This window comes from Salvelinus sp. IW2-2015, linkage group LG14 (assembly GCF_002910315.2).
Source record: "Salvelinus sp. IW2-2015 linkage group LG14, ASM291031v2, whole genome shotgun sequence".
In the NCBI taxonomy this organism is placed as follows: domain Eukaryota; kingdom Metazoa; phylum Chordata; class Actinopteri; order Salmoniformes; family Salmonidae; genus Salvelinus; species Salvelinus sp. IW2-2015.
In genome coordinates, this window is record NC_036854.1 from 16,633,832 (window position 1) to 16,652,029 (window position 18,198).

General features: G+C 42.7%; 2 protein-coding genes across 2 annotated transcripts; both read left to right on the plus strand.

The window, feature by feature from the left end:
* Positions 1 to 92: 92 nt before the first annotated feature.
* On the plus strand, positions 93 to 1,405 carry LOC111973326 (4-galactosyl-N-acetylglucosaminide 3-alpha-L-fucosyltransferase 9-like). Its single transcript, XM_024000645.2, has one exon. The coding sequence runs from the start codon at positions 93 to 95 to the stop codon at positions 1,167 to 1,169; it is 1,077 nt and encodes a 358-aa protein (XP_023856413.1). The 3' UTR covers positions 1,170 to 1,405.
* Positions 1,406 to 3,944: 2,539 nt separating this feature from the next.
* Positions 3,945 to 12,319, plus strand: LOC111973320 (E3 UFM1-protein ligase 1). Its single transcript, XM_024000642.2, has 19 exons — positions 3,945 to 4,191; positions 4,683 to 4,828; positions 5,033 to 5,061; positions 5,184 to 5,281; positions 5,368 to 5,482; positions 5,656 to 5,786; positions 5,895 to 5,953; positions 6,152 to 6,298; positions 6,409 to 6,584; positions 6,743 to 6,922; positions 7,034 to 7,160; positions 7,339 to 7,461; positions 8,623 to 8,743; positions 9,027 to 9,193; positions 9,305 to 9,435; positions 9,563 to 9,643; positions 11,325 to 11,410; positions 11,540 to 11,720; positions 11,950 to 12,319. The coding sequence occupies exons 1-19, from the start codon at positions 4,115 to 4,117 to the stop codon at positions 12,157 to 12,159; spliced, it is 2,385 nt and encodes a 794-aa protein (XP_023856410.1). The 5' UTR covers positions 3,945 to 4,114; the 3' UTR covers positions 12,160 to 12,319.
* Positions 12,320 to 18,198: the final 5,879 nt, after the last annotated feature.

Here is an 18,198-nt window from a genome sequence, read left to right on the forward strand (position 1 = left end):
ATTACTCCATTGTTTGTTTCATTATTGAAACAGGTCATCGACGTTGTTTTGAAACAAACTAATTACACTATATATTTTTTTACAGGACAAAAATGGCCGCTGCAACTCTTAACGGCTTACTGCGCCTACTTGTGACTGCAATCATTGCAATAGGCTGTTTTGTGACTGTTTTCCTCATGTATTTTAAACCGTCAAGTAACTGGCTTGCAAAGCCCATTGAATCACCAACACTACCAATTCAGAAGGAAGAAGAAGAAAATAAGGTTCATAATAAGACTATAGTTCTATTATGGATGTGGCCTTTTGGTCAGTCCTATGATCTAGACACATGCAGCACCCTGTTCAATATTGAAGGCTGTTTTTTAACAGCTGACCGAGACCTATACAATAAGTCAAGTGGGGTCATCATTCACCATAGAGACATAAAAAGTGATTTATCAAATCTACCACCATTGCAGCGCCCACCTTTCCAAAAGTGGGTGTGGATGAATCTAGAGTCCCCGTCACATACTTATAAAAACCCAGGTCTTGGAAATATTTTCAATTTGACTTTGAATTATAGGCAAGATGCAGATATTGAAGTGCCTTATGGGTCAGTTGTATTCAGCCAAAAGGAGGGGGAAGCTTTCATATTGCCAATTAAAACTAAATTGGTCTGCTGGATTGTGAGTAACTGGAACCCTGACCATGCCAGAGCGAGGTACTTCAATGAATTGCACAAACACATTGAGATACACACCTATGGAAAAGCCTTTGGAGAACACGTCAATGATCAAGACTTCCTGGACACAATATCCAGTTGTAAATTCTATCTTTCGTTTGAGAACTCGATTCACAAAGATTACATCACTGAAAAGCTGTACAACCCACTAGCTGCTGGATCTGTGCCAATTGCTCTTGGGCCACCTAGGCAGAACTATGAGAACTTTGTGCCTGGAGATGCCTTCATTCATGTGGATGATTTCCTCTCTCCCAAAGAGCTGGCTAACCAACTCACACTGTTACATACAAATGAAGAAATGTATCTGCGTTATTTTGACTGGCGCAGACATTTCAATGTCAAGAGGTCACATTTCTGGGCTGAACACACATGTCATGCCTGCGATTACATTAAAAGACACAAGGAATATAAAGTTTGTAATAACCTTGACACTTGGTTTTGGGGTTGACAGCTCATTTGCTTCTGCAATGTTGTGGTTCAATGTTATGGTAGCTCATGAAACATGTACAAAAGCTGAAGATCATACGCACATCCAGGTACTTCCTGCAGGTGCGGAAGTTGTAGGCAAACTCATGGAAAACAGGAAGGAAAACGCTGTGCACTGTTGCTCATGCTCCTAGGTGATTTTATCACAACGTTTCGACCCTTAGGTCCTCATCAGGCAGGATTCCTTTCTGTATCTCATGAAACATAGCCTGGTCTCTTGTGTGATGATAAACAGGACACAAAATGACCCCCCCCCCCCCNCCCCATTCAACCAGTTAGCAAGTCGTACATTTCAGAGTTTCCTAGTTCCGATTATCACATGAACGCGGCAATAGCCAATATGGTGGTTAGCTAGAGTCGACGACCTCTGTTGCTGCTGCTGACACATGTACAACTCCCGATTTTAAAGAAAGGATGAAGTTGGGTCGTAGATGCTTGCCTGGGTACCCAAACTCCTTTCTCCGGCCAAACGCTACGCCACGCCCACGGACATTAGTTTCTTCTCCGCGTTGAGTCTGGATCTGAGTACTTCCCCAACGATTTCTAGAACGCAAACAAATTCTAACTGTTCTGATTGGTCCCAGAAACTGATTGGTTGGGCCAGAACATTTAGAAGCTGCATTTAGAAAATTCGTTATTGGCTTTGTTACTCTGATTGATTAGAAATGATCCAAACGCTGATGACTTTGTTTTGGACAACACCCCATATCACCACAAACGACTTCAATAGAGAGCAATAGTAATGTTGTCTTTTTGTAGGCACTTACTCCGCCATGGTTCATTGAACAAAGCCTATGGGAAAATAAGGTCTGTGTTAAACACAGGCTTAGCCTTTTACGGAAGCGGGATAAATCAGAGTCACATAAAAAAAGAAGGCACCTACCATGTCAGATATAGTGTTGAAATATATTACATTTTGAGTTTGCATCCCAATATTATACTTTATATACATGACAGAAAACTTAAATATAACAAAACCATTTGACATAGAAACACTGAATTCGCTGCGTAAAAAAAAAAAGTTGATTAATTATGAAAAATATAAATAACATTCCACCCATGAGGACATTACGGGGCCATTTGGTCATTTGACTGCAGGAAAGGTATTCAAGATCATATATGTTTTGTTCTATGAGATAATCACCCTTGGCTAATGTCAGTTTTTGTGAATTTTGAAGCATTTATGTAATTTTTAAACGACATAAAGGCTTCATAATTCATAAAGGTCATATTAACTGACTGATATTATCTCATAGAACAAAATGTATAAGATCTTCAGAGTTCCAAGTTGTCTTGAAAGTACGGAAGTCCAGAGAGGACATATGAATAAAACATAAAAAATACCTTGTTATGTCAAGATCATGACTTATTTATCTCATGATCACTACATAACAAAAGTACCACACATCGTTCAGATGCACGATAAACCACTCATCAAGGAGCCCTGTGGCTGCATTGATCGCAATGCGCTTGTGGGGTCCTGAACATGCCTGACAGGCAACACTGTCTCCCAGGCTGCGTGTCGCCCCCAAGACCACAGCCAATCGCATGCAAGGAATAACGCAGTTAACTTGGCTAGTATTATGAGCTAGCTGGTTAGCTAGGCAGTCTTGTTAGCTAGCAAGCTAGCGTGTTATCTATGCTGCATAACTGATGTGTATAATTATAAGGGACACTTTTATTTTACCTTTATTTAACTAGGCAAGTCAGTTGATAAAAAATGCTTATTTACAATGACGGCCTACCCCAGCCAAACCCTAACCCGGATGAAGCTGGGCCAGTTGTGCGCCGCCCTGTGGGACTCCCAATCACAGCCGGTTGTGAAACAGCCGTGTGTAGGTGTGTAGGCTGCTGCCAACATACAGACTCAAATCTCTGGCCACTTAAATAATGGACTTAATAAAGGTATCACTAGTCACTTTAAATAATGGCACTTTAATAATGTTTACATATCCTGTGTTACTCATCTCATATGTATATACTGTATTCTACACCATCTACTGCATCTTGCCTATGCCGCTGTAACAGTTTAACTTTAGTCCGTCCCCTCGCCCCGACCCGGGCGCGAACCAGGGACCCTCTGCACACATCAACAACAGTCACCCACGAAGCATCGTTACCCATCGCTCCACAAAAGCCACGGCCCTTGCAGAGCAAGGGGAACCACTACTTCAAGGTCTCAGAGCAAGTGACGTCACCGATTGAAAGGCTATTAGCGCGCACCACCGCTAACTAGCTAGCCATTTCACATCCGTTACACCGCACGCCATCGCTCATCCATATATTTATATGTACATATTTCTATTCACCCCTTTACATTTGTGTGTATAAGGTAGTTGTGAATTTGTTCGATTACTTGTTAGATATTACTGCATAGTCGGAGCTAGAAGCACAAGCATTTCGCTACACTCGCATTAACATCTGCTAACCATGTGTATGTGACCAATAAAATTTGATTTGATTTCCTGCTCTCAAACAGTTTTTAGGAAATTAGGCTATTTTGATAATAAATGTATGTGAATCAGTGAAATTCACAAACTAGAATTGTGTTTTTGCGTGACTATAATAAGGTGTGTTTGATGTTTTCCCAAAGATGTGTTGTGCAGTTGTCAGATGATGATGATGTTACAGAATTTAATTCCGTGACGTCACGAGCAAGGAAGGAGGGGGTGTGGCGGGAAAAGGGGGTGGAATAAATGGTGGTGTTTTTTGGACTCCAATGCTTTCCGTACTACGTTACCGTTATGTTGACGTGTGGATTTTGTGGCTCACTAGCCTGCTAGCTGTACAACATGGTTTAGCTAGTAGTGGCAATATATCATTAGTCATAGAGCTGAAGTTTACCTCCGTGCAAAGCTGTACTAAAACAGTTATACCTTCGAACAGTTTGAGAAGCCAACAAATACGATGGCAGCTGCCTGGGAAGAAATCAGACGTTTGGCAGCGGATTTTCAGAGAGCACAGTTTGCTGACACAGTGCAGAGGTAATGCCAGCTGGCTAGTGCAAAATAGCTAACTTACCTATAACCACAGTCCTAGCTATTTGGCTAGCTAAATCCATTGTTGACTAGCTAAATCGCTAAGCACAACAATGTGTATTGGTTGCTAACTTATTAACGTGAAGCTAGCAAATTAACTACTTTAGCTAGCTAAGGTAAGGATTAGGTGCTAACGTTAGCTATGGTGGGCTGAACTTCTGGCTGAACCAACTTAGCCAGGACAGCTGTACTAGTAGCTAGTTATCTGTGCCCGAAAGGGGGCTTCCTGCAGCAGTTTTTTAGCTGGACTAATCTTGTATTACCACAGTTTCCAAACCATAACATAACCTGGGCCTTTGGGAAACTGCTGCTAGAGCAAGCCATTGATACGCTGTATCAGGGGACCCAAATGCCTTTTAAATTGGTAGAACTAGATGTAGAACTGATTTATAGGGTCTCTGTGTGTAAATGCCTCTTCTACTGGAAATCCTTCCCAGGTTGTCAGAAAGAAACTGCATTGAAATCGTTTCCAAGCTGGTTGCAGAGAAGAAGTTGGATGTGGTACACACACTTGATGGCAAGGAGTACATCACCCCATCCCAGATCAGTAGGGAGATACGGGATGAGCTCTACATCCATGGAGGTCAGTTGGCTCCTAGACCACCTTCTGATTCCAATGCCTCAGTCTTCAAACAAGTGTTGCACTCATTCATCTCAGGTCATGGCTGCATAGATGTTCAAGGTTTATCATACAACTGCATTAATTGACATGGACAAAAATGTATGGAAAATATGGTGATACGTGTTTTTTTTTGTTTTTTTTATCTTGTGTTTTTGCTTTCCAAAGGTCGGGTCAACATTGTGGACCTACAAAAGGTGTGCATTACTACTGATTCCTTCTGCTAGTGTGCAGCACTGTAGTTGATGTTTTATTTCACTTACCATATTGTCTAAACACTTTTTTTTTTTTAAATGTGTATATATCTTTTTGTATACAGATTATCAATGTTGATTGGGTTCATGTTGAGGCCAGAGCAAATGACATTACAAGATCTGATAAAAGTGTTCAACTGGTGCTGGGGCAGCTTATCGATGAGTAAGTAAGACTTTTTCCACATTATGTATTTTTCATTGTTGTACTGTCAACTACTAGGGTAACAGATTTGTTCTGATTTCTTCTAGAAACTACCTGAATCGTGTGTCTGAGGAGGTGAACGATAAACTACAAGAGGCTGGCTTGGTGAACATCTCAGAACTATGTAAAAACTATGACCTTCCGGGGGATTTCCTGACTGAGGTGGATAATGAGCCACCTCTATCTTTACCAATACCATCCTCAAACTATGTGCAATTAATAATGTGTCCTTTCAGTAGTGTATTTGTGCTTAGGCTTTCGGCTTGGGCTTTCAGCTTGAGGTGCATTTGTGGACCTGTACATAGCTCTTATCTGTTAACCACTTTGTATCCTAGGAGCTGTCGAAGCGCCTTGGGAAAGTCATCCAAGGCCAGATGGATGAGTACAACAGGGGAGTCTTATTCACCCCTGCGTTCGTGTCTCGCCACAGAGCTCGCATCCGTGGGCTTTTTAGTGCAGTGACTCGGTAGGTTTCATCCAAATCCTTTCGTCCCTTGTTTTTAAACCAATACTGTCTTCCCCCCCCCCCCTCTCCCTGCTCCTAATAATGAATGAATTGGATCTCCTTGTGTAGGCCAACACCAGTCAGTAACGTGATTGGCGTCTATGGTTTTCAGGAACATCTTCTCTACTGTAAGTAGCTATTCTTTCTGTTGTGTTAAATTTCAAACCAAGCTGTTAGAATATTGTCAGCACTATACGATGTGTATAATGGTTTGTGCTGTATATGAACACACAGATCAATCAATGTTTTGAGTAGGCCTAATCAAACATGCACCTATGTCATGCTGTCGTTCAACTAACTTTTCATCTTGGTCCATTGTTCCCCAGCTGTTTTGGAGGAGCTGGTGAATACTGGCCGTCTGAAAGGCACTGTGGTGGGGGGCCGGCAGGACAAGGCTGTGTACATCCCTGACATCTACTCCAAAACACAGAACACCTGGGTGGACTCCTTCCTCAAGCAGAACGGATACTTAGGTCCTCTAACCTACTAAGATTATTGGTTGCAATATTTCTATTTTGTAATTTCCGTACTGTAGTTTTGCCTAACATGTGATTTGTACCCTAAAACGTTTCCCGCCACGCAGAGTTTGATGCCTTGATCAGACTTGGCATCCCTGACCCAGTGAGCTACATCAAGAAACGTTTCAAGTCCAGCAAGTTGCTGTTCCTCAGGGCGGCCTGTGTTGGCCAGGCCCTAGTAGAACAGGTGGAGGCCTCCGTGGAGGAGGCTGTCAACTCTGCCACATGGACAGATGTGCAGGTCCATACAAACCTTCCTGTACATCACTTTCTGCCAAAGCACCAATTAATATATTGCAAAATGTCTTACATTTGCTTTAATAGCATCTTCACTTTCTTGAGTTACTCAGCCTTGCTCACTTAAAGTATCCGATGTGCTCTCCCATTTTTGACATGTAGCCCATTCTGCCCAGCTGTCTGTCCATGGAGGACGTTGGCATCATAATCAACGAGGCCATGAGAAAGACCAACGTGCAGTCAACTGCCAGGATCCTGGGCGACACTGTGGTGGTCAGCGAGAAGTTCATCAGCAACTGTCTCTCTCTCTTTGATGAGGCCATGCAGCATAAAGCCCTTAAGGTAAAACACACCTGTCATGAAGTTGCCTGATGGGCCAAAACTGGGATTGTCTTTTGATAGGGACATATAGCCGTGTCTCCTCTCCATCAATTCAATGCTGTTCTCTTTCAGGAAGTCAAGAACAACCCTGTTTTCCTGATAACGGAAGACGATCTCAAGCAAGGCGCTATGATGACAGAAAACACCGCACCTTCCAAAAAGGAAAAAAGGGAGGCGGAGAGGAGGAAAAAGACTACAGGTAGTACAGGCCAGGCCTCTTTGTAATCCCTCTGTAAAATGTTGAGTTGATAACCTAACAGACATGGGCTGTAAACTCTTTTCAGCCTAACTATTTCCTGCTGGGTGGTTGAGATTTGATCCCTGTTTAGTTCCCTGTTATTATTTCGTTGGTTGACTGTTCTTGTTTTGCTTCCTAGAGGGTAGTGGCTGTAAAGGAGGTGGTGGAGGATGCAATGCCAGAGAGGTCAGGATACGCAAAACCAAGAAGAAGGGCAGGAGGGACGACGACAGTGACGAGGAGGCGGCAGTCACCCCACAAAGTATTTGTAGTGGCTAAGGTTCCTAAAGTTAAAAAAGACCACTTCCTTAGACACCAAATACAGACTTTGTTATTTGCGTTTCCATAGATACTTGACGGTTCTTGATTGCAGATATATTTATTATTCACAATGAGATTGATCAATAGGCAGTGCATTTTAATACTTGCCACGAAGCCTCTCTCCACGGTGATCCAAGCTCTGCATTCTGTTGTTCAACAAAGTTCCAATTCGATTCAATGCAGCGCAAACATTTTCAGATTAATGTTCTTGCGTTGTCCATATTTACACTTCGATACCGTCCCTGTATCTAGAAAGTATTTTACTAATGTGGTGGCGAAGGTTCCTAGAGTTCAAAAAGCCCACTTAGACGCCAAATACAGACTTGGTTATACTCGTATCCATAGATGATACTAAAGAGTTCTTGATTGCAGTTAAATTGTATTTATTATTCACAATGACATTGTCCAGAGTTGCCACACAGATTCCAAGCATGCCTATATTTGTTTCCATTATGGCGTCTGTGACGGCACGGGCAGCGCCTTTTTGATGCAATCTCCATCTTCGCGATTGGCTGATCCCTCCTGATGGCCCGGTTGGACATGACTCCAATAGGGTCATCAGGAGTCCCACCCAGTTGACTACATGAAAATGTGGGAGCCCTCAATGGCGCTGCGCATGCTAAAATGGCCTTTTGGCCACTAGTCCTTTATCATTCTCTATGGGGCTGCACACCTGTCCTAATTATTGTTCCTGATGCCTTCTTTCCCCATAACCCCTTTATATGCTTCTCTACAGGTAAGCCCACAATAGGACACTAGGTGTCATAACAATAAGGGAGTTTCCCATGACAAGCATTTCTATTCAATTACAAATCAACCAAATATCTTCTAATACATTTTCTTTCCACATACAAAATGGCTCTAACAGTATGACTACGGTCATTATGTGGCCTCTTCCATACTGAATTCACTATGTAGCACAGTAAAACCTTATTTCAATAAATGTACACTATTACATTGTTTGTTCGGTGAGGCAGTTCTATGTAGCAACACGTTAACGGTTGTGTTGGAAGAGATGGCTCCCCTGGGTGCCTAAGTCTATTAGCGTAAGACAAAGGTAACCCCATGAGACCAATTATATTTTCTTTTTACTCTTTTGCAGATCGTAACAAACCGACTGAAGTCCCCTTCATGTCCCTGGAGGAAATCGCAGCTGTCCTAGAAGGGCAAGTGTGCGACTGCCCTGAAGAAATCCTCTCCGAGTTGGCAGAACATTTAGTAAGGTAAGGGTTCCAGTCGAGCACAATGGATTTACCCCCACGCTCAACAGACAAAATAAACATTGTGCATCAATGGCGGCAGGTAGCCTAGTGGCTAGAGCGTTGGGCCAGTAACCGAAAGGTTGTTAGATTGAATCCCCGAGCTGACAAGGTAAAAATCTGTCCTTGGTAAACTGTTCCTAGGCCGTCATTGTAAATAAGAATTTGTTCTTAAGTGACATGCCTAGTTAAATAAAAATACATTTTTCAATTGATTTTTAACATGTAAGAGTCTTACTGTCTGCAGGCCTTTGACAAAGACCTACCAGGAGGTTGTTCGGACTGTGTTCATGTCCTCCACTATCTCCACGACCGGGGTGACCAAGAAGAGAAGTGTGAAAGACTTCCAGGAGGAGCTCTCCAACCTGTACAACAACATCAGACTCTTTGAGAAAGGGACCAAGCTCTTCTCTGGTAAACTGCTTTATTTGACCCCCAGAAGTAGAGGTAGTCCTCACCACCAACACATTAAACATAAAACATCGTCGCAGAATAAACATCAACTGCGATATTTGACCCCCGCAGATGAGACTCAGGTCCTCATTGCCAAGCACGTCCTGAAGACTGTGTGCACAGACGTCACCAACATCCTGGTGAATTTCATGGCGGCTGAATTGATGATGTCAGCAGAGAATCCCAGCTCTATCACCAACGAAGTTAGTTCTCCTCTCAGCCTTCTCATTCCGTACCCGTTCATTCCTGTTGGTTTGGGTTGTGTTATTCAGTTAGGCTTTGTGAATGTACTGTACATTCCCATAAATCACTGTGTATCTCTCTGTTTAGGTGAGAGTGAAGATATTAGGAAAATTACCAGAGGAAACCAAAGGACCTCTTATGAAGGTGCACAACAGTCTCAATGGAAAGGTCAGTTACAATTGAAGTCGGAAGTTTATATACACTTAGGTTGGAGTCATTAACTCGTTTTTCAACCACTCCACACATTTCTTGTTAACGAACTATAGTTTTGGCAAGTCGGTTAGGACATCTACTTTGTGCATGACACAAGTCATTTTTCCAACAATTGTTTACAGACAGATTATTTCACTTATAATTCACTGTATCACAATTCCAGTGGGTCAGAAGTTTACATACACTAAGTTGACTGTGCCTTTAAACAGCTTGGTAAATTTGAGATAATTATGTCAGGGCTTTAGGAGCTTCTGATAGGCTAATTGGCATCAGTTGAGTCAGTTGGAGGTGTACCTGTGGATGTATTTCAAAGCCTACCTTCAAACTCAGTGTCTCTTTGCTTGACATCATGGGAAAATCAAAAGAAATCAGCCAAGACCTACCTCAGAARAAAAAAAATGTAGACCTCCAAGTCTGGTTCATCCTTGAGAGCAATTTCCAAACGCCTGAAGGTACCACATTCATCTGTACAAACAATAGTACGCGAGTATAAACACCATGGGACCACGCAGCCGTCATACCACTCAGGAAGGAAACTTGTTCTGTCTCCTAGAGATGAATGTACTTTGGTGCAAAAAGTGCAAATCAATCCCAGAACAACAGCAAAGGACCTTGTGAAGATGCTGGATGAAACAGGTACAAAAGTATCGATATCCACAGTAAAACGAGTCATATATTGACATTACCTGAAAGGCCGCTCAGCAAGGAAGAAGCCACTGCTCCAAAACCGCCATTAAAAAAGCCAGACAATGGTTTGCCACTGCACATGGGGACAAAGATCGTACTTTTTGGAGAAGAAAAGGGGATGCTTGCAAGCCAAAGAACACCATCCCAACCATGAAACACGGGGGTGGCAGCATCATGTTGTGGGGGTGCTTTGCTGCAGGAGGGTCTGGTGCACTTCACAAAATAGATATAGAATCATGAGGTAGGAAAATGATGTAGATATATTGAAGCAACATCTCGACATCAGTCAGGAAGTTAAAAGCTTGGTCGCAAATGGGTCTTCTAAATGGACAATGACCCAAAGCATACTTCCAAAGTTGTGGCAAAATGGCTTAAGGGCAACAAAGTCAAGGTATTGGAGTGGCCATCACAAAGCCCTGACCTCAATCCCATAGAAAATTTGTGGGCAGAACTGAAAAAGTGTGTGCGAGCAAGGAGGCCTACAAACCTGACTCACTTACACCAGCTCTGTCAGGAGGAATGGGCCAAAATTCACCCTACTTATTGTGGGAAGCTTGTGGAAGGCTACCTGAAACGTTTGACCCCAAGTTAAACAATTTGAAGGCAATTCTCCCAAATACTAATTGAGTGAATGTAAACTTCTGACCCACTGGGAATGTGATGAAAGAAATAACTAATTCTCTCTGATTTATTCTGACATTTTACATTCTTAAAATGAAGTGGTGATCCTAAYTGACCTAAGATGGAATTTTTACTAGGATTAAATGTCAGGAATTKTGAAAAACTGAGTTGAAATGTATTTGGTAAGGTGTACGTAAACTTCTGTATGTTCATTTAATAGTTGGAGGTTTACATTATTATTGCAGATGTTAGTATAAAGCATTAATGTTTGAGATTGTTCTGATGTATGTCTGGAAATGTTTTCTGACACTATTGATATTTTCTTCAGACGATTGAAGATTTTTTAACTAATATAGAAACTGCGGTTGAGGTGTGTGGATTCATGCTGAAGAAGGGAGATAAGAAAAGAGAAAGGTAAAACCAGTATCATCCTGCTTTATACTTTCCTAAAATGAAGTCCAAGCATTTACTCCGTGTCCATTAACATGGACCTGGACTGGAGGTGCCACACATTCTTGGCTGACGTGTGTTCTTGTCCGCTAGACAGGCCCTGTTCCTTCACCGGCAGGCTCTGATAGAGCAGCTGAAGGACACTGAGGACCCAGCCCTGATTCTCCACCTGACCAGCGTGCTGCTCTTCCAGGCCAGCACCCACTGCATGCTGCACGCCCCCGGACGCTGTGTCCCCCAGATCATAGGCACTCTGGTGGGCCGCATCTCTGAGGTACTGCCCCCCCCTCTTCCTTGTTCTCATTTATAATCTAGCTATATTGCTAGTGTTATTACACTAGAAATAGTTGGTGATGTGTCCTTTGCCACCTTTTATGTTAGGTCTATGAGACACCCTTTTATATGGTGGTATGTTGTTCATGCAGCACTCACGTTTGGACCTGTTACAATTGACAGTTTTACTTCATACTGAAGGTTTTGTATGAGTGTGGTTGTTGTTTCAGGAGCAGCACAGGCTGCTGACAGGCTACCAGGCCCTGGTGGTTAAGCAGTTGGTGAGCCAGAGCCAGGGAAAGAAGCAGGAGCAGGGGAAAGGAGAGAACCCAGAGGCGGGGGATGAGGCAGAGGCCATCCGGAAAGAGCTGGTCTCCCTGACCAGCGAGGTAAAGGATCTGGTCCTCTCTCAGAAGAAGACGTCTGGGACTGAAGAGTAAATAACAACTTTGACTGCTTTGAAGTTGGCAACTGCCGGCTGACTGATTTAATAAATCGCCTAGCTACTCAGTATTACACTGAACAAAAAATATAAAACGCAACATGTAAAGTGTTGGTCCCATGTTTCGTGAACTGAAATAAAATATCCCAGAAATGTTCCATAGGCACAAAACTCTTATTTAGCTAAAATTGTACTTGTTTGTTTACATCCCTGTTAGTGAGCATTTCTTCTTTGCCAAGATATTCCATCCACCTGAGAAGTGTGGCATATCAAGAAGCTGATTAAACAGCATGATCATTATACAGGTGCACTGTGTGTTGGTGACAAAAGGCCACTCAAATATTTTGTCACAAAACAATGCCACAGATGTCTCAAGTTTAGGGAGCATGCAAGTGGCATGCTGACTGCAGGAATGTCCACCAGAGCTGTTGCCAAAGTATTGAATGTTCATTTCTCTACCATAAGCCACCTCCAACTTAGTTTTAGAGAATATGGTAGTATGTCCAACCGGCCTCAACCGGAGACCACGTGTGCGAGAGCGGTTTGCTGATGTCACCGCTGTGAACAGAGTGCCCCGTGGTGGGGTTGTGGTATGGGCAGGCATAAGCTATGGACAACGAACACAATTGCATTTTATCGATGGCTATTTGAATGCACAGAGATACCGTGGTGAGATCCTGAGGMCCATTGCCGAGCCATTCATCTGCAGCCATCACCTCATGTTTCAGCATGACAATGCAGAGCCTCATGTCCCAAGGATCTGTACACAATTCCTGGAAGCTGAAAATGTCCAAATTCTTCAATGGCCTGCATACTCACCAGACATGTCACCCATTGAGCATGTTTGGGATGCTCTGGATCAATGTGTATGACCGCATGTTCCAGTGCCTGCCAATATCCAGCTACTTCGCACAGCCTTTGGCGAGGAGTGGGACAACATTCCACAGGCCGCAATCAACAGCCTGATCAACTCTATGCGAAGGAGATGTGTCGTACTGTTTTTCTGATCCATGCGCCTAGCTTTTTTGTAAGGTATCTGTATTGTCAGTCATGTGAAATCCATAGATTAGGGCCTAATGAATTTATTTCAATTGACTGATTTTCTTATGAACTGTAACTCAGTCTTTGAAATTGTTCTATGTTGCGTTTATATTTTTGTTCAGTATATTTGTAGATCAGTCAGTCACAATTTCCCCACAATGCAGATTTGATGTTCTCAGACACGGCCAATGACTGACCAAAAATCTAGGGGGGAAAAATTAATTAATGATGAAATACTGTATGTGGTAGAGTTGTAAATGGTCCTGTTATTTTAAATTATTGGTGGTAAATTCCATCAGTTTGTTTCTTTTGGGCTTACAGTGCCTTCCAAAAGTGTTCAGCCCCTTTGGATTTGTTCACATTTTATTGTCGCAAAGTGGGATTAAAATGGATTTAATGGTAATTTTTTGTCAACAATATACACACAATATTCTGTAATGTCATGTTTTATAGATAATTTAAAATAAAAAAATACAAAAAAGTGTATATATATCTATATAGTCGTTGCATACGTATTCAGCCCCTTTTGTTTTTGGCAAGCCTAAATTAGTTCAGGAGTAAAATTTGCCTTAACAAATCACATAAGTTACAAAGGGATTGACATGATTTTTTTAATGATTTATCCTTCCTCTGTCCCACATAAATACATCTGTAAGGTCCCTCAGTCAGGTATTGAATTTCAAGCACAGATTAAATTACAAAGACCAGGGAGCTTTTCGAAAGCCTCAGAAAAAATGGCAGTCAATCAATCAATCAATCAATTTTATTTTATATAGCCCTTCGTACATCAGCTAATATCTCGAAGTGCTGTACAGACACCCAGCCTAAAACCCCAAACAGCTAGTAATGCAGGTGTAGAAGCACGGTGGCTAGGAAAAACTCCCTAGAAAGGCCAAAACCTAGGAAGAAACCTAGAGAGGAACCAGGCTATGAGGGGTGGCCAGTCTTTACTGCTGTGCGGGTGGAGATTAAACAAACTATGCCAAGATGTTCAAAAATGTTCATAAGTGACAAGCATGGTCAAATAATAATCATGAATAATTTTCAGTTGGCTTTCATAGCCGATCATCAAGAGTTGAAAAACAACAGGTCTGGACAGTAGCGGTTTCATAACCGCAGGCAGAAACAGCTGAAACTGGAATAGCAGCAAGGCCAGGCGGACTGGGGACAGCAAGGAGTCACCACGGGCGGCAGTCCCGACGCATGGTCCTAGGGCCCAGGTCCTCCGAGAGAAAGAAAGAGAGAAGGAGAAAATTAGAGAGAGCCAAGATTCAAAATTCCATAAATGACAAGCATGGTCAAATAATAATCAGGAATAAATCTCAGTTGGCTTTTCATAGCCGATCATTAAGAGTTGAAAACAGCAGGTCTGGACAGGTAGGGGTTCATAACCGCAGCAGAACAGTTGAAACTGGATAGCAGCAAGCCAGGCGGACTGGGGACAGCAAGGAGTCACCACGGCCGGTAGTCCCGACGTATGGTCCTAGGGCTCAGGGCCTCCGAGAGAAAGAAGAGAGAAGGAGAAAATTAGAGAAAGCCAAGATTTTTCAAAATGTTCATAAATGACAGCATGGTCAAATAATAATCAGGAATAAATCTCAGTGGCTTTCATAGCGCGATCATTAAGAGTTGAAACAGCAGGTCTGGGACAGGTAGGGTCCGTAACCACAGGCAGAACAGTTGAAACTGGAATAGCAGCAAGGCCAGCGCGACTGGGGACAGCAAGGTTCATCATGCCCGGTAGTCCTGACGTATGGTCCTAGGGCTCAGGTTCTCAGAGAGAAAGAGAGAACGAGGAGAATTAGAGAGGAGCATACTTAAAATTCACACAGGACCACTGAATAAGACAGGAGAAGTACTCCAGGTAACCAACTGACCCCAGCCCCCGACACAAACTACTGCAGCATAAATACTGGAGGCTGAGACAGGAGCGGTCAGGAGACACTGTGGCCCCATCCGAAGAAACCCCCGGACAGGGCCAAATAGGAAGGATATAACCCCACCCACTTTGCCAAAGCACAGCCCCCGCACCACTAGAGGGTAATCCTCAACCACCAACTTACAATCCTGAGACAAGGCCGAGTATAGCCCACAAGGTCTCCACCACAGCACAAACCAAGGGGGGCCCAACCCGACAGGAAGATCACGGTCAGTAACTCAAACACTCAAGTGACGCACCCCTCCTAGGGACGGCATGAAAGAGCACCAGCAAGCCAGTGACTCAGCCCTGTAACAGGGTTAGAGAGCAGAAATCCCAGTGGAGAGAGGGGAACCGGCCTGGCAGAGACAGCAAGGGCGGTTCGTTGCTCCAGAGCCTTTCCGTTCACCTTCACACTTCCTGGGCCGGCATACACTCAATCATATGACCTACTGAAGAGATAGTCTTCAGTAAAGACATTAAAGGTTGAGGACCGAGTCGTGCTCTCACATGGGTAGGCAGACTGTTCCATAAAATGAAGATCTATAGGAGAAAGCCCTGCCTTCCCGCTGTTTGCTTAGAAATTCTAGGGACAATTAGGAGCCTGCGTCTTGTGACGCGTAGCGTACGTATTGGTATGCGGCAGGACCAACTCGGAAGATAGGTAGAGCAAGCCCATGTAACGCTTTATAGGTTAACAGTTAAACCTTGAAATCAGCCCTTGCTTAACAGGAAGCCAGTGTAGGGAAGCTAGCACTGGAGTAATTATGATCAAATTTCTTGGTTCTAGTCAGGTTCTAGCAGCCGTATTTAGCACTAACTGAAGTTTATTTAGTGCTTTATCCGGGTAGCCGGAAAGATAGAGCATTGCAGTAGTCTAACCTAAAATAACAAATGCATGGATTAATTTTTCTGCATCAATTTTTGGACAGAAAATTTCTGTGATTTTAGCAAGTTACGTAATGGAAAAAAGCTCTTGAAACGTTCTTGATATGTTCGTCAAAAGAGAGATCAGGGTCAAGGTAACGCCGAGGTCCTTCACAGTTTTATTTGAGACGACTTTACAAATCAAGATGAATTGTCAGATTTAACAGAAGATCTCTTTGTTTCTTGGGACCCTAGAACAAGATCTCTGTTTGTCCGAGTTTAAAGTAGAAAGTTTTCAGCCATCCACTTCCTTAGTCTGAAAACAGGCTTTAGCGAGGGCAATTTTGGGCTTCACCATGTTTCATTGAATGTACAGGCTGTGTTCATCCGCATAGCAGTGAAAGTTAACATTATGTTTTCGAATAACATCCCAAGAGGTAAAATAATATAGTGAAAAACAATAGTGTCCTAAAAACGGAACCTTGAGGAAACACCGAAATTACAGTTGTATTGTCAGAGGACAGACCATTCACAGAGACAAACTGATATCTTTCCGACAGGTAAGATCTAAACCAGGCCAGAGACTTGTCCGTGTTAGACCAATTTGGGTTTCAGTCTTCCAAAGAATGTGGTGATCGATGGTGTCAAAGCAGCACTAATGTCTAGTAGCACGAGGACAGAGCAGAGCCTCGGTCTGACGTCCATTAAAAGGTCATTTACCACCTTCACAAGTGCAGTCTCAGTGCTATGATGGGGTCTAAAACCAGACTGAAGCATTTCGTATACATTATTTCGTTTCAGAAAGGCAGTGAGTTTGCTGCGCAACAGCTTTTTCTAATCTTTGAGAGGAATGGAAGATCGATTAGGCGATAGTTTTTTATATTTTCCGGTGTCAAGTTTGGCTTTTTCAAGAGAGGCTTATCACGTGCCACGTTTTAGTGAGTTTGGTACACATCCGGTGGATAGAGAGCTGTTTATTATGTTCAACATAGGAGGGCCAAGCACAGGAAGCAGCTCCTTCAGCAGTTTAGTAGGAATAGGATCCAGTATGCAGCTTGAAGGTTTAGAGGCCATGATTATTTTCATCATTGTGTCAAGAGATATAGTACTAAAACACTTAAGTGTCTCTCCCGATCCCAGGCCCTCGCAGAGCTGTGCAGATCCAGGACAGCTAAGCCCTGGAGGAATACGCAGATTCAAAGAGGAGTCCGTAATTTGCTTTCTAATGGTCATGATCGGTAGTGATTGGTAGATGGGTGACAATAACAAATCAGACATTGAATATATCTTTAAGCAAGTTAATAATTATGCTGTCGGTGACTTATTTAACCACCCAGGCACAAAGATAGCCATTTGGTGATTTTAAAACAGCTACAGAGTTTAATGGCTGTGATGGGAGAGAACTGAGGATGGATCAACAACATTGTAGTGACTCCACAATAATGTACTAAATGACAGAGGGAAAAGAACACAAATATAAAAAGTATTCCAAAACAATCTTGTATGCAACAAGGCACGAAAGTAATACTGCAAAGCCCTATGTGTGGGGCAAATACAATACATCACTAACTGCCTCATTTTTAAGCATGGTGGTGGCTGTATCATGTTATGGGTATGCTTGACATCGGCCAATACTGGGGAGTTTTTCAGGATAAAAAGAAATGGGATAGGGCTAAGCACAGGCGAAATCCTGAAACCTTTTTCCGTCTGCTTTACACCAGACACTGGGAGGGGAATTCACCTTTCAGCAGGACAATAACCGACAACACAAGGCCAAATATATACTGGAGTTGCTTACCAATAAGACGGTGAATGTTCTTAAGTGGCCACAGTTTTGACTTATTTGCTTGAAATACTATGGCAAGACTTGAAAATGGCTGTCTAGCCATGATCCCCAACATCTTGACAGAGCTAGAATAATTGTTTAAGGAGTTATAGGCAAATATTGCACAATCCAGGTGTGCAAAGCGCTTAAGAGACTTACCCAAAAAAGACTCACAGATGTAATTGCTGCCAAAGGTGTTTCTATCATGTATGGTGAACACAGGGAGCTGAATACTTGTGCAACAACATATATTTTATTTGTATTAATCCTTTTAAAATACATATTTGGCTTCCACTTTGACAGAGTATTTTGTGTAGATTGTTGACAAAAAAATGACATCAATTTCAATCCCACTTTGTAACACAATAATATGAGGGCTCTGAATA